The 15,878-nt window shown below is 35.5% G+C and overlaps 1 protein-coding gene across 1 annotated transcript; it reads right to left on the reverse strand.

Moving 5' to 3' along the window:
• Positions 1–736: 736 nt before the first annotated feature.
• On the reverse strand, positions 737–10,532 carry LOC143577672 (DDT domain-containing protein PTM-like). Its single transcript, XM_077061439.1, has 9 exons — positions 9,423–10,532; positions 8,068–8,694; positions 6,815–7,997; positions 5,597–5,891; positions 4,736–4,860; positions 3,523–4,001; positions 3,413–3,441; positions 2,034–2,585; positions 737–1,946 (listed from the first exon to the last, which is right to left on the reverse strand). Exons 1-9 carry the CDS (start codon positions 10,292–10,294, stop codon positions 991–993), a joined length of 5,118 nt encoding a protein of 1,705 aa, XP_076917554.1. The 5' UTR covers positions 10,295–10,532; the 3' UTR covers positions 737–990.
• Between the last annotated feature and the right edge of the window lie 5,346 nt (positions 10,533–15,878).

A 15,878-nucleotide genomic window follows, 5' to 3' on the forward strand; every position in this document is an offset into this window, starting at 1 on the left:
AAGAGCGCAAATATAACACCAGTTGAGATTACTTCAGCCTTCAGGACCCTTATGCCTGTTACCAACGATATCACAACTCCATAACCAAAACATACAGGTAACACGTTTACATATACGAGAAATTAATAAGTGATGTAGCTAGTTAGTTTTGTTCATTTTTTTTTTTTGGAACGACCAACTAAGTAACGCCGGGTACTCCGTACGCGGCCCCCATTGGCTAAAGGTAGCCCGAGCCGGCCATAGCCCCTAGCGGTCCACCTATTGAGGGATTCCCCGGATAAAACCCACGCCCGCCAAACGACATGACAACGAGGAGCCGGTAAAACCGGGTGAGATCAGGACTCGAACCCTTGCAAACCAGGGTCATTCATAAAAACTAAAAAGTATCTAATGAATTATGAGTTCAATACATCCTCTTTAGCAGAAAGACGATTATCAGACAATCACTTATTCACAAACTTCGTGTGGGGATAATAGTTTTCATTTACCATCTCATTTTCTCTTATATAAAAAATAATGATTTATAGCATCCATGGATTTGTAGATAATTATCTTTTGAATCATTTGATGGCTTGACTGATGTAGGAATAAACTGGTCACAGGTAGAATTATTCTTTTTTTGGTGTAATTAACCCTGCAAAGGTAAGGTAAAGTTCCCAAGCGGTTTAGATTTTTGAAAAATTAACGCCTATAAAAACAATCCCTTTACTTACCAATTACCATACTACCCCCATAAAACATTGCAAAATAAGCAAGTAGAATATCTATAAAACCCAGTCAATAATACCATAAGCAATTAAAAAAATTATCTATCAAACTACCTCAAGGCTCAAGTACACCACCACATAACTATCAAAATGGCATAAATGCACCCACACCCATCTCCCCATTAGCAGCTCTGTACAATCTCAACAAAAAGAGCAATTTGCTTAAGGGTTTATAGAGGGGCGAAAAAGCAATTTTGTCCTCGGTGAAATAACATAACTGTAACTAAGACCACTCTCGACAGCTGCCACACTTCCACCCTGTCTCAGGCTCCCAAGACGAGTCTTCTTCCCACGGTGAGCAATGCTGGTGGAGCCACAAACCACAAGTCTTACAAAACAGGTCCGGGCACGGGTCCGCTTGTGAACAGACCCGACAGGGGACCATATCGAGCCCAGACTCTACAGAAAACATGTGTTCTTGTTCATCATAAGTTATGCCCATTTGAAACTGGTCTGGGTTACAATCGCCCGGCGCCAGTCCAGTCACTTGTGGGACTGGGTCCGGGTTCTGGCCCACATTATCGCCTTCATCAGATGCAAGCAGCTCGTTAAACGAAAAATACGTTTGCGGTTCGAATTCCATGTCTTCATAGTTTAAGTCCCCATAGTCAAACATCATGTCATCTGCAAACCCATTGGTGGAAACATCCCATTCCACAATCGGAGTTGATGATTCTATCGGGTCTGGATTCGGGTTATTGATTCCAGAGTATGCGGAAATGTCAACACCGGGATTGGATTCCCTTTCCGGTTTTGTATGTCTCCTGACAGGAAGCTTTTTAGGGCCGGGTCCAGAATCGGCTTCGAGTTTGTCATCATTGACTTGGTCAACCATTGGAAAAGAATAGAAAGGGTGTTCGTGTTCATGTTCCTCTTGAACATTTGCATCAAAATCCGGAGTGGAATCAAGTTCCCAGTCGTTTATTAGCTCGTCATTCGTTTCAGAGACAAAATTAAAATCAGAATCGGAATCACTATTGAGTTCCAGTTCGGGTTCTGAATTCTTGTTCATCTGATTCTTTGCAACGGCTTCCTTTCTTAATTCCAACTTCGACCAGGTATCAGGACCTGTGTAAGGACAAATAGGAGTCCGGATCCTTCGGCACCTACAGCATTTAAATCCGTACACTTCCAAAATTTTTGACTCTGGTAAATCAACCGAGTCAGCATGAAACCAGTCTGCAAATACATATAAAAATGATTAAATCTATGAAATTTATTTTAATAATGTGTAAGCTAGATGATTAACAGAATTAAGTGACTTACTGCTGCAATTCTCACATAAAATATACATTAAATCCGAGTTATACGGTTGTGCACAAAGGTGACATTTAGGTGCCAACAAATGCCCATTTGGATTACCCTTCAAAAGAATATTATTAATCCGGAATTCAACACCAGTGTCATCCGCATTCTTTTTCTTCCAAATCAACCCCAAACAATTGTTGCGTTTGCTGGTTTTCGTCTTTGATCCTGTCTTTGACTTAATATTTTTCGGCTTTTGGTCGGACTGTAACGAACGGTTTTTACTGTTTTTCTTACCGCTTTTACTTTTTTGAGGCTGACTGGATCTAACATTTGAGCATTCTAACGGTCTTTTGTGACCGTTTTGTTTTCCAAATTTGATTTTAATCACGGTTGCTGAACGCTGACTTTCTTTACCTTGCAAGAGTAAAGGACTAGTAGGCGAATCGCCCACAATTTCGTTTTTACATGCAGCTTCTTTTTCGATGTAACACCGTTTACAGGTTATTATAAACTCGACCCGTGCAGTTGTATGAATATTTGTACCAACAGCACACTGCTCGTGACAATAACCTGAAACAAGAAAAATATTAATCTCAAAAACTAAAACTATACACACACACACACTTAAAACCATAAATAAAAACACCACGTGTTTAGTGACAAATCCAGTTCTGTTTGTTCTAAAAGTTGTTTACAAAATCCAATATCAGAAAAGTGACAAATCCAAATAGACCTTTAAACGAACCAAGCATTTAGTGACCAATTCATGAACTATTTGGCAAGGTCATTTATCTAATAAACGAACGAGCATGATAACAAATTTTTTCATTTAGTTAAACAAGCGAATATAAACGCATGTTCTCTTCATTCATTTAAATTTGTTTATAACGTTTGTATACATTGGTTTAGGTTCGTTCTTTTACGTTTGCTAAAATATTCATTTAAATACTTTTTGCCCAATTACAACCTAGGCTAGTTTTTAATAAATAGCCTTTTAAGCATAAAATATTGTACTTCACATTACTTTTAACTGGTTTAAACTCAGTAATGCCTGGCAATCAATTTTTGGTCATGCTCGCTCGTGAACCGTTAGTTTATACTCTTAGTGAACAAACACGAACATGCTCAATTGCTCATTCGGTTAACGAACGAACACGGATAAGAAAACCATGCTCGTTTGATTTTTCGTGTTCGATCGTCCGTTCAGTTAAAACTAAAAAAACAAACGCGAACACGCCCCGCTCGTGTTCGGTTGGTTGGTTTACAAGCCTAGTTTTAGCTGTTGTTTATTATTGACTTGTTTGCATCAAACACAACCGTACAAAGTAAAGGGTCATATTGCCACATCTAAAAAAACAAAACTGTGATTATAAAATACAGTTAGCTCAGTAACGTACCTTGACATGCATTGCACCTTGCAGCTATCCTAAAAAACAGAAAACCATATAAGTTTGTGAAAATAAAACAAAAATTAAAAAGAACAGTTAGCTAAAAAAACAAAAATTACCTAAATGAAACATCATGTTGACAAAATATGCAAAAACACTTGCCCATATTATCCCTCTTCTGCTCTAGAAAAGAAAATATATTCTTTCCGGAACAATTTAACTGCTTTTTATTCAACCTCGATGATCGGCTCACGTGTTTAACATCAGAAATAAGTGAATTGTTCTTTACATCCGCCACCGTTGCCACCTCATACTCTTTGATAAGATATAAAGGAATGTGTCCCCCGAGAAACCAGTTTTTTGACCTTTTGTCTCCGGTTTCTTCTACTTCTAATATTTTTTTTAACAAACGAGAGGGAAGATGCTTTTGATTTTCAAAAATGACACCGTAACTGATTTTGTTTCCTAAAGTTTTCTTATCAATGATGCACGCATTCCTAAAAGCGTATGCTTCTGCTTCTAGACCTTTTCCTTCCTGAGAAGTTTGTTCGGGACAAACGAGTTCATTCCACCTCATGTGGAGGTCTAGATACCTAACCTGTTGCAGAAGTTAAAAAAAATGTATGTTAATAATTAGTTAATTACAGCTCGTTTATATCGAGTGTGTTGAATCTAGAACGATTAAACTTAAGTACTTGACCAACCCGCCTTGACCCGTACAAAATGACCTGTTTCAACTGAAGCCTAGGCCTATAAATGAAGTGAACCACTCGTAGTTAGTTTATGTTTGTTTATTTTAATAAACAATCGAAAATAAACACATGCTTCGTTCGTGAACGTCCATTTTAATTTGTTTATGCTTGTTCGTTTACATTCATCTATGTTTTTTTAGTTTACATTTGTTCAAGTTCGTTACTTTACGTTCGTTAATATATACATTCACCTTTTTACACCAACTACAATTCAGTATAGTTTTTAATAACTTTTTAGGCACAAGACATTGTTCACATTACTTTTAATTGGTTTTAGCTCAGTGACATTTGTTCATCTACTAAAGATATGTTCATTCATTTATGTTCGAACCATTCATTTATACATTTAACAATCGAACATAAACTAAAACGAGCACGTCCATTATCTTAACGAACAAACATAAACAAGAAAACATCATTCGTATAACTGTCGGTGTTCAATCGTTTGTTCATTAAAGTTATATGAACAAACATGAACATGCTCCAGTCTTGCTCGTTTGGTTTGTTTACAGTGATGCCCATTTTACGTGTTGCTAATAAGGCCCGGCTCCAAGTCAACAAGCCATTTTTAAAGAATTACCTGAAGAGCAAGCTGTGACGCAGTCTTGCTCATGTCTACTGCAGCTCGCCAAATAAACTGCCTGCTTCGTTTGGGAACTTCAAGACCGTCAACGTATTGCAGACCGTTTATTTTTCCACAACCACCTGATTAAATAAAATAAAATTAGCACAAGTGAGTTAAATGCTCCCTTAAGCACCTTCATTAGTGACTGACAATAATAAGATTACAGAAAAAAAGGTTGCAACCGATTTAGTTGAAGTCAAACAGATAAAATGTACTAAAATAGGAGACAGACTGGCTGAAAGGTCAAAGTTGTCCAATGTATATGCAAATGCTTACAACATATTAAAACATTTTATTTAAAAAAATTACATTATTTAGACCATACTTGTACATTAATTATTCATAAGCATGTAAACGAACGAAAATTTGAGTGAACCATTCGGCAGGTAGTTCGTTTATTTAAACAAACGAACATGAACAACTTTTTTGTTCTTTTAGTTAAATGAACGAAAATGAATGCATGCCTCGTTAATTCATGTTTGTTTGTGAACGTTTGTTCATATATTCACTTATAGGGCCCATTGTAATTTAGTCTAGTTTATGAATTAAGATATCACCCATTATAATTTAGTAATTTGTTTTTGTAGGCCCAATAGATTGATGTCTAGTTTACTTTTAATTGGTGTTCGCTCAGCTATGTTCGTTCACTTATACTATTAACGAGCCATCATGAACATGCTCATTTTTCTAATAAAAGAACACAAACAAAAAAATCCCTTTCGTTTAATTGTTTGTGTTCAATTGTTTATTCGATTAAAGTCAAATGAACGTACACGACCATGCTTCATTCGTGTTCGTTCGGTCCATTAACTTTACCTTGTCGAGCAGCATGCTTAATCATCATTTGTGGTAAGATTCCTTTTTGGAATATGTGCTTAGAAAGCATGCCACCCCTCCACCAAGCAAAATCAGTTGATAAATCTTTCACGTCAGTGTCAGGGATTTCAGGTATTGTTACAACTGCCTTTCTAGCACGCCTACTGAGACCAAGTTTTTGAGTTGACCCTGTCACGTTTTTAGCAGTTTGACTGAGTTGACTTTCAGAGCCTGTATCATCAACAAGCCTAACCCAATCTGTTGAGAATGCAATGTCACGGATATTCCTCTCAAACTACATACGACCAATAAGATTGTTATCAATAATCACATGACATAAATGTATAATAATAATAATAATAATAATAATAATAATAATAATAATAATAATAATAATAAAAGAAAGCTAAATGCATCATATGTTCTCATTTAACATTGTTACAACTTTTTGGTTTTCAATTGTTCAAACAACCTAGGTTTATATTTGTAATGTGTATGTAGGGTTGTAAACAAACTGAACAAGACCTTGTTCATGAGCATTTATCGAACAAGCAGACGGTTCACGAACTCATAACCAAACGGAACTTATAGTTCATGTTTGTTTGTGTTCGTTCACTAATTTCATAAACAAACACAAACTAACATATATTAATTCAAAATATAAAAATCAAAATTCTTAAACTAGAGCTTTAGACATGATCACCAAAATAAAGACAAAGTGAAGTACTTGGCATAATAAACTACATTAAAAAATAAAATATTAAAAACCTTTAATGAACAGAAAAACAAACAGAACGAACGCAAAGAAACAAACATTAACGAACATAAACGAACACATTACCAAACGTTCACACAAAGGTAAACAAACACGAACTCTGTTCACGTTCATTCATTTAATTAATCGAAATTCGTTCGTTTATTAAACAAGTGAACGTAAACGAACTTCCCACAAACGGTTCTCTAAACGTTCGGTTCATTTACGGCCCTATATGTATGACTTGCTAAACTGAACTTGCCTTAGGTCCATAATAGTGGAGCAAAAAATAAACACAGATACTGGAAACAAAACAAATATGGCAAAACGAATGGACTTTTAGTACAAGTTTGTTTAAAAAATATGCTTTGGCAGGTTTGAAGTCAAACTACTTTTAAGTGTTTAGATTGTTTAAATGCAAGAAAACAAAACATTTAATAAAAATGACAGGATAAAATACTCACTTCAAGCAAATAGGCCTTTATTTCACCCAAACTCACAGCTTCCTCAACATGTTTCTGCCATTGATTTCTGTAACTTGAATTCAAAAACGGGCCAGCTGTTAGACCATACAAACTCTCTTCCATAAACATAACATAAGTTGCAATAGAAGCCAGACTGCTTTCCACATTTTTTGACTGCCGCAAAGAAGAAAGAATCTTTGCCGCTCCTTTAATGGCATTTGAAGCAGCTGCATTCAACAAACACCCTCGTTTGCTATTAACAACGGCTTTACAAGAAAGACACCAACCACATCTTTCTCTACAAACTTCTCCAAGCTTCTTTTCATAATTTGGCCAATAGAAACGCTTAGCAGCAAGAGAAAATGCTTTTGCTTGAAGTGAGTAATTAGCGGACATTAGTTTCCTATGACTGATTGTTGAAGATTGTGTTTGTGTTCCCAGTTTTTCTTCTGATGATAATATAGCTAAACTTGCACCGGCTGATGATGCAAAATCTCCATGAATGTACACGTTAAAGTATGCCTGTGGTTTAAAAGATGAACCCATATATAATTTAACTTCTTTATTCTCAGAGAGCAATTTTGGCAAATCACACACGTTGTTAATATTACTTTCATTCAAAGAGTCTTGACCAAACCCTAACTCAACTTCTTTATTCTCAGAGGGCAATTTTGGCAAATCACACACGCTGTTGATATTACTTTCATTCAAAGAGTCTTGACCAAACCCTAGCTCAACTTCTTTATTCTCAGAAGGCAATTTTGGCAAATCACTCACACTGTTAATATTACTTTCATTCAAAGATTCTTGGCCAAGCCCTAGCTCAACTTCTTCATTCTCGGATGGCAATGTTGGCAAATCACACATGCTTTTAATATTGCTTTCATTCAAAGAGTATTGACCAAACCCCAACTCTTCACATTTTTCAGCAACACTGTTAGCATTTTCAACAGTAATAACTACATCTTGTGCATTAATGATGCCACTTTTATTATCTATTCCAACCGAGTGAGAAAAAGAAAATACATTTCCAGGAATTTCCCAATATTGCAAAATACCCTTGCATATTTCCATGTATAAAGACGTATACTCAGCCGAACACGTAAGCGCGTGCAAAACGTTTTGAATATCAACCGAAGAATAGTATTTAATATGTGAGCCTGAACTTGAGGAAGCTTTCATCCTACAATCATGAAACGACATATGATAAGAAACAAATATCAAAAATTAAAATTAGGGTTCTGGAAACGTACACTAATAGATGATCACAAGATCCCAAAAAAACTTGCTCGTAAGGATCAATGCCGAAAAACTCAGCACCACGAAGAGATGTTTTCTTGGTAACAATTGGCCCAATTCTGTTAACTGTACACTCTGGACAATACCACTCGCCTTCAGGGATACTCAATTTCATCATTCCTATACATCTGGAATGATAGGATGATGGGCATCCATCACAACAGATTAAAGTCCCATCCATGCCACATAGGCGACATTCATCACCATTTCCATCATCATCATCATCATCAGAAGCCTTTGTTACAGCTTCTTGGTCCTTGGGCAAGGAATTCTTAGAAGAGCGGCCACTTCTAGAGGTATTTTCAGCAATTGAGACAGTAACTCCATCAGAAACGGAACCAATTTCAGATTCTTCCCGATTGTCTATTTCTGTCCTTATTTCTGCAGAATTTGATGCATCATCACATAACAGCTGCAAAATGGCTAACTTTCTACCTGCAGAAAGGGTATAGTAGTCTTTTTCCCAAACATTAGCGTAAAAGGCTTTCCAGTCTTGCTCTTCTGTGTATCTCATTGTTGTTAGATACTGGACTATGAACACTGGCCAAGTTAATGAGTCAAGTAAGCTCCAATCTATAATTCTGGACAAAAGATGAAAGTTTTCAATATCAATAACGATAAATTGATGATAATGGAGACAAAAATCTATAAAAATAACAAATGCGCGCCTTTCTTTTGGGAAAAAATGGCAAAGTTGTAATACGTTGCACTATTATTATCCTTTATACAAAAGTGAAAGTACTCAGCTTATAATGTACGAATGTATACTTAGTCTTTTCCATTAATATTTTTTAGACCATTGTTAAAGATCTTCAAGCGCTCTTGGTGTCAACCAAAAATAATATCTCAACATATAACCAACAAAAAGAAATTTCTTTATTATGAATCTCCAATTCATCTTTCTAAACATTAATTCAATATTCTGCATGTAACTAGATGTGCATGCATGTAATAAATCACATGCCGCACAGTGCAATAGTTAAAAAAATACAAAGATGAGGTAAATAAATACTTCATTGATAAAATTGTTTCTTTGATATGATTCTCGATTCATATTTCTAAACATAAATTTAATGCTTTTCATTTCACTAACCGTGTGTAAGCCGTGTAGGCATGTAACTGACCACATGCTACACGGCGCACTAATTAAAAACCAAAAATGAGGTAAACAAATACGGCAGTCAAAGATTTTTCTTAGTTATGATTATCTAATTCATCTTTCTAAACATAAAATCAAAGTTTTGCATGCAATTAACCACGTGCTACACAGTGCACTAATTAAGGAAACAAAACAAATGTAAATAAATACCTGAGGCATTTTGATGCAAGCTCAGACCCTTCTGATGAGAGAATTTCCACATGACTCTTCAAAGCACGAATAAGGGCAACATGAATGGCATCCAACAGTGTATTATGAAATGAACAATTTAGAGCACCAACAAACTCATCAAGTCCAAAAGGACTTAAAAACAAACAAACGCTAAATGACCGCAAAAAACTATACACCGATAAAAGGTTTGGCACGTCCTCCTCCGGAACCCCAAGATTTCCAGAGGAAAGCGGCAGCTGCGGCGGTGAAACCCAAGGACGTTCAACCTCTGCTACATCAGCAGATGGCTCATAATCACTCAAATCACTAGATGATTCACTATCCACATCCACCTCACCCTGAGCTTCACTAAAAGCAGAACTTTCAACCTTGTCACTGTTATCAACCTTATCATCAACAACCGATCTAACAGCATTATCAACCTTATCATCAACAACCAATTTAACACCATTATCATTTCCAACAGTTTCAACCTTTTTAGCACCAGCATTCGACTTAACCGCGTCCTTTTTACCATGTTTTTTCAAAATATACTGATCTAATAACTTCTTTCTTTTCCTTAAAGAACCATCCACCTCATTCTCACCAACAAGAAGCCCTTTCGCCTCACCAGTATCCAAATCCTCAAAATCATCATCTTCATATACAACCCTATACAATCCGGTATCATGCGAAACAATCTTCCCAAGAAACTCACCACTTCCTTCAAACTCCTTCTTCACATACCGCCCAACAAGCACCACGCACCTCATCCCAAGCACTACCTTCCTCCTGCTCATATTATTACCTTCATCCTCCCCACCCTTCCTCTTCCTTTTTCTTCCCTTACTCTTAACCGGTGCAGATTCCATAACCCCCACCCCTTCCAACTAAATCCAAAACACGCTTCCTGTAAACCACAATTCGATTTAAGGTTGTTATTTAGATCTGCCTGTACGTGTACTTAACGATCAATAAACGTCGTGAGTTTGTGACCTAATTCTTACGTTTCTCTAACTAATTCGTTCTAATCGCGAAACCTAATTCATTTAACAAATCACTTCAATAGTCAAAATACAATAACAATATTTAATAAAATTGCTATAGAACAAGACGATTGAATTGTAAAATATCAACAACAAATTCATGCGTTCTAATTCCTTTTTCCTTAAACCCTAATTCAATTAAAATTGACGTAATAACAGATATCAAATGCTGTAACCTAAAACGATTAAATCGACATGACTAATACAAACTCTCGTGTTTTCACGTAATCAAGTTATGAGTGATGAAATCAACAGAAATCGAATGCTGTAACCTAAAGCAATGCCTCCTAAATAATCAAAATTTTAAATCTACATGATTCATACATACTCGAGCGTTCGCGTAATCAATTTACGCCTGATGAAATCAATAAAATCGATGGATAAATTAACCGTACCTCGTCGGAAGAAAATATGAATACGATAGCCGCCGCGAGAATAACAATTAGGGTTTGAAGATTTGCGTGTGTGTTAACCGCTGTGAGGATTAATTAGCCCTAGAGAGAATGGGAATAAATAGACACCTCCTCCTGCTGCTGCTGCTGCTGCAGCTGCTGACGAATGTAGAGTGTGTTGCTTTAGGATGTGAATCGTCCGAGTCGGTTAACTCGTCACGCTTTCGTGCGGTTCCGATTTAAAATTTTTTTTTTTTTTTCAATCTTCCCTCTTTCTTTTTGTTAAGCAAGTAATGGTGGAAATTATATTATTTTCCTTTTATGTTGCCCTTGAAATCTTATATATTTAAAACATTTCATTATTAGTTATTGTGTCTGATAAAAATATATTAAAAGCAAATTGGATTTTAATAATCCCAATTAATGTAACTGGCCGATAATAATCTCAACTTAGAAAATAGTTGTCGCCGCTCCCAACTTTCACATTATTTGTTTTCATTGGACCCCCGTTAAAAAAACTTAACGGCGTTAAGTTTTTTCCAAATTTCAAATTAATGTTTTAGGGTTTTCGTTCTGAACGAGGATACAAGTTGATTTGTGTAAAGCTTATCTTAAAACAGTGGTCCAAACGACTAAAGGATGTTTCAATTCTGGAGGTAAACTTTTAATTAGCAAAAATCAAGCTGTTTGTAGCTTCGTTTCGAGGTAAGTTTTACATCAATCATTCGTATCCTCATTCCGATCGAAAGCCCTAAAACATCAATTTGAAATTTGAAAAAAAACTTAGCGTCATTAATTTTTTTTAACAGAGGTCCAATGAAAACAAATTGTGTGAAAGTTCGAACCGATAACAGCTATTTTTTAATTTATGATTATTATCGGCCAACTGCATTAAGTTGGGATTATTAAAATTCAATTTGCCTGTATTAAATCTTCTGGTATTATGTAGTTGTGTACTAGTTTTTGATGTGTAAAATATATATACTTATTTCTTTTTTTTAGTTATTATATACAAATATATTCTCTTGCGTAGTTGGGTGAGTTTAGTTGGGTTATTATTTGAGCAGGACTTTTGATGAGAGTGATGTCTTTGGTGTGATCAGTTTTAGACTGTTTCATATGAAACAGTTGTGATTATCTTCCTAGTTCTATAAAACTGAAATTGCCGTTACTATGATTTTCTTTACCAGTCAGCAATTAATGTAGTGAGAATATATGTTTCTTTATCAAAGGAAACTTCATATAATCAAAGGTTAAATAGCTTTGTTACTCAAACAATTGATTAGTGAGGATTGATGGTGTAGAACATAATACATAAAACTGTGCTGATTGCTAACGTATGTATCTTGTTTATCGTCGATGTGTATAGCATGTTCAAACTCTAGTCAAGTTTAACTCGGGTTGCAATCAATCGGTCGTGATAAATTACAAAGACGTAATATTATGTTTTGGTTGATTTATGATAGTTTAAGATTGTAGATGTCTCGCATTCTATTATAATACGTGAATCTCAAATTTCTTGGATATCAATATATAATGAGAAATCTTCTACATGTTAGGGATTTGCCCGATTCTCAACTAAACCAACAAGCAGTCTTACGTTGCCGTTGTCGGAGCCCTAGTTCACCATCTAAGTCGTTGGGACCTGGCCGGATTTGCCTAAAACCGCCGCTCAACACCATCACAGAGCTAGTGCAACCATCATTTTCTAATGTCGTTTGGGGCTTTTACCATGAAAGATTTATAAAAGTCCTGTCCAAAATTACAAAGAGGTTTGGGACGAAAAATATTGAGTTTTCTGGGGAAAAAAAAGAGCTTAATGGAGAAAAAAAAGTTTGTCCGGAAACCAAAGACCAGCATGGCTACTCTTCTGCTAGTCGCGACTCGTTGGGACCAAATTAGATTATTTAAAACTCAATTTTTCTATGTATTTTGACATAGATAAAATACCATTGATGGTTTTCTTTTGTCTTTTTTTTCACAAGTATTTTTTTTTTGTAGATAATGGAAATTGAATTCAACCAAAAAAGATGTGGTATCACTATCCTTATAATCCGTTTCAAGCATACTGAGTCAACTCGACTTTGGGTAGCCGTTACCAACGTGTACCGGGTTTTTTTAAACAACGAAGGGGATTAGGATTTTGGCAGGAATAAATTAGTTGTGATACTAGTTTACCCGCCTATTTTATACTAGCTTTGAATCATTGAAAGTGCTTCCTGTGCATTTATTTTATTATTATTTATGCATGACCTATTTTGTATTGACCTTCGATGCAAAATGGAAAATGAACGTGACTTTATTTTTCAACATCCCCATTTCATATTAAAATAATTTATTAAGTATGCATCAATACTATAATATTAGTTACCACCATGTCGTCGCCACCGCCTGACCCCCACTGCCATCATCGTTGCCACTGCCCCACCGTCGCCGCCCTCACCATGTGACTCACCACCATCACAACTGCTTTATATTAAGGTAACATTATTTTTGTCATTTGTATTTTATTCTTGTGTTTTTGCTACCAAACATAATAAACTAATAATTCATTTCGATAAATTAACCAAACAAAACAAAAAAATTGTGACGATTCATTTTATTTCATTGTCCATTCTATTCTCTACCTATTTCAATCCACCTCCATTCCATTACGACATTACTCATACCAAGCAGATCCTAACTTGTTTTTCAAATCAGGCTTATTATCAACCGAGTTAAAAACCCATGATCAATTGCATTTGCATACAAAATAATTTGGTTAAGTTCACCATGTTTTTTCGAATCATACTGATATATAACAGAAATCAAATGCTGTATCCTAACATGATTCATACAAACTGATGAAATCAACAGAAATCAAGTGTTGTAACCTAAAACAATGCCTCCTAAACAATCAAAATTTTAAATCTACGTGAATCATACAAACTTGTGCGTTTGCTTGATCAATCTACGAGTGATGAAATCAACAAAATCGGTAGAGAAATTAGCCCTACCTAGCTGCCACGAGAGCGACAATTTCGTTTATCCTGTGTGAAGTGTGAAGTTTAATTACCCCTAGAGGTAAAATGGGAAATAGACGCCTGCTGACGAATGGGGTTTTTACTTTTCAGTACACACTTTTCTATCAACACTCTAATACGTCATTAAAAAACAAGTTGAAAATAAAGTGACACGTAAACGGGCAACAAGTTGCCCCGTAACTCTCTTTTAGATAGTGAAATCAATCCTACTAAAAAACAAAGTTTGAAGTCTTAGCGGCCAAAGAATGCACCACTCATTGAACCCGACTCAAAAGTTCCACAACATCCGGGGCTAAGAAACCAAACGTATCAAAAGCGAAAGGAATGAAATAGTATTGATTATTCTCTAAGCAAACTTTCTCGTGTTTAGCCACCTTTCCCGATCATGCCTTCAACACCGCATGCCCCGCAACAAACCCACTGTTTCTGAGCCCAACAAGAGGGGACACCCCTGTAAAGTCTACACATGTGTGTCCCCCCCCCCCTAACCAAAACACAAGGATATCAGCTGGTTGCAGTGTAGACTTCCCTTCAACCGGATCCGTCAAGAAATTCACAGGAGCCTCCTTTTTAGCAAAATTCATAGCCGTTTAAGAATGTAACATGTAACATCCTTAACCAAATCATGCATGCATTTATACCCAGGTAACTCCTTGCAATGGATCGTGTGCTCGCCAAAATAATCCTAACAAGCCTTACAACACACCGTACAAGGCTCATCAGCTGGAAGTAGACGCATAACTCGTGAATCATCGGAGTCAGTTAGCTCTAGCTCGTGACACATTCGTCCGGTTCAATTAATTTTTTTTATGATCCCTCTTTTTGTTAAAATTTAATCACGTTTCTATTATTTTCCTTTATGTTGCCATCGATATCTTTTATATACATTTTCAGTATTTATTTTAGTTATTATTTATAGACATTTTGCTTTGTGTAGCTGGAAGAGTTTAGTTAGGTTATTATTTTAGTAGAGCTTTTGATAAGAGTGCTGTCTTTTGTGTGATAAGTTTTATGCGTTTGTGATTATCTGGACACAACCTGATTTTATTAATTTAAAATTGTCATTATTTAGATTTTCTTTACCGGTCAACAAGTACACATGGTAACAATGCATATTTCTTGATAGAAGGAAACTTTAGATAATCAAATGTTAGATAATTTGGTTATGCAAACAATTGATTTGTGAGGATTGATGGTTTTGAACATGATATATGAAGTTGTAGTGATTGCTAACGTATGTATCTTGTTTATCGTCGTTTTCTATAACATGTTTAAACTTTAGTCAAATTTAACTTGGGTTACAATCAATGTGTCATGATAAACTGCAAAGACATAATATTATGTTTTGGTAGACTTATAACGGGTTAAGATTGCATGTGTCTCGCATTTCATATTATAATTATAATATGTGAATCTCAAATTTACTAGATCAATATAAAATGGGCATTAGAACTATATGTGGTTGGGTAGATGATTAGATAGTCATCTTATGTGTTACACTTTTAAGAATTTGTGACGTATTTATACAATTCTTTGCTTATAGTTGAATATGTAGACGTGTCTTTAAAGATATAATATGCCATGTATATACATAGGTATATAGAAGAAACAATACCGTGTATTCTTATAAATTTAAGGCAATCGGTTGATCTAATTACCTAATGTGCTTGTATTTTGACAATAAACTAACGTTTGATCATCATAAATGACTTATAAAATACACATGATGTGAGCAATTACAACACCAATTTTTTAGCATAAAGGAAGTGTAGATATAACAAGAAACATTTTTTTGATATAAATTATAAATATTTTATGTAGTTCATGTGTACCCAAGGCTCTCTATGTTGGACACTTATTTAGCTTGATTCATCCGTGATGCCAATAAAGCTTTGTTTATATATATGTCTTTATACATGCTTGTATACATTTGGCCGGCTACATTGGTGTGATGTGAGTCTATCGTCAGTAATCATATACACCCAATCGATCAAA

This window comes from Bidens hawaiensis, unplaced genomic scaffold (assembly GCF_021521415.1).
Source record: "Bidens hawaiensis isolate Kalapana, Puna unplaced genomic scaffold, B.hawaiensis_p1.1 tig00001461_1, whole genome shotgun sequence".
NCBI classification, from domain to species: domain Eukaryota; kingdom Viridiplantae; phylum Streptophyta; class Magnoliopsida; order Asterales; family Asteraceae; genus Bidens; species Bidens hawaiensis.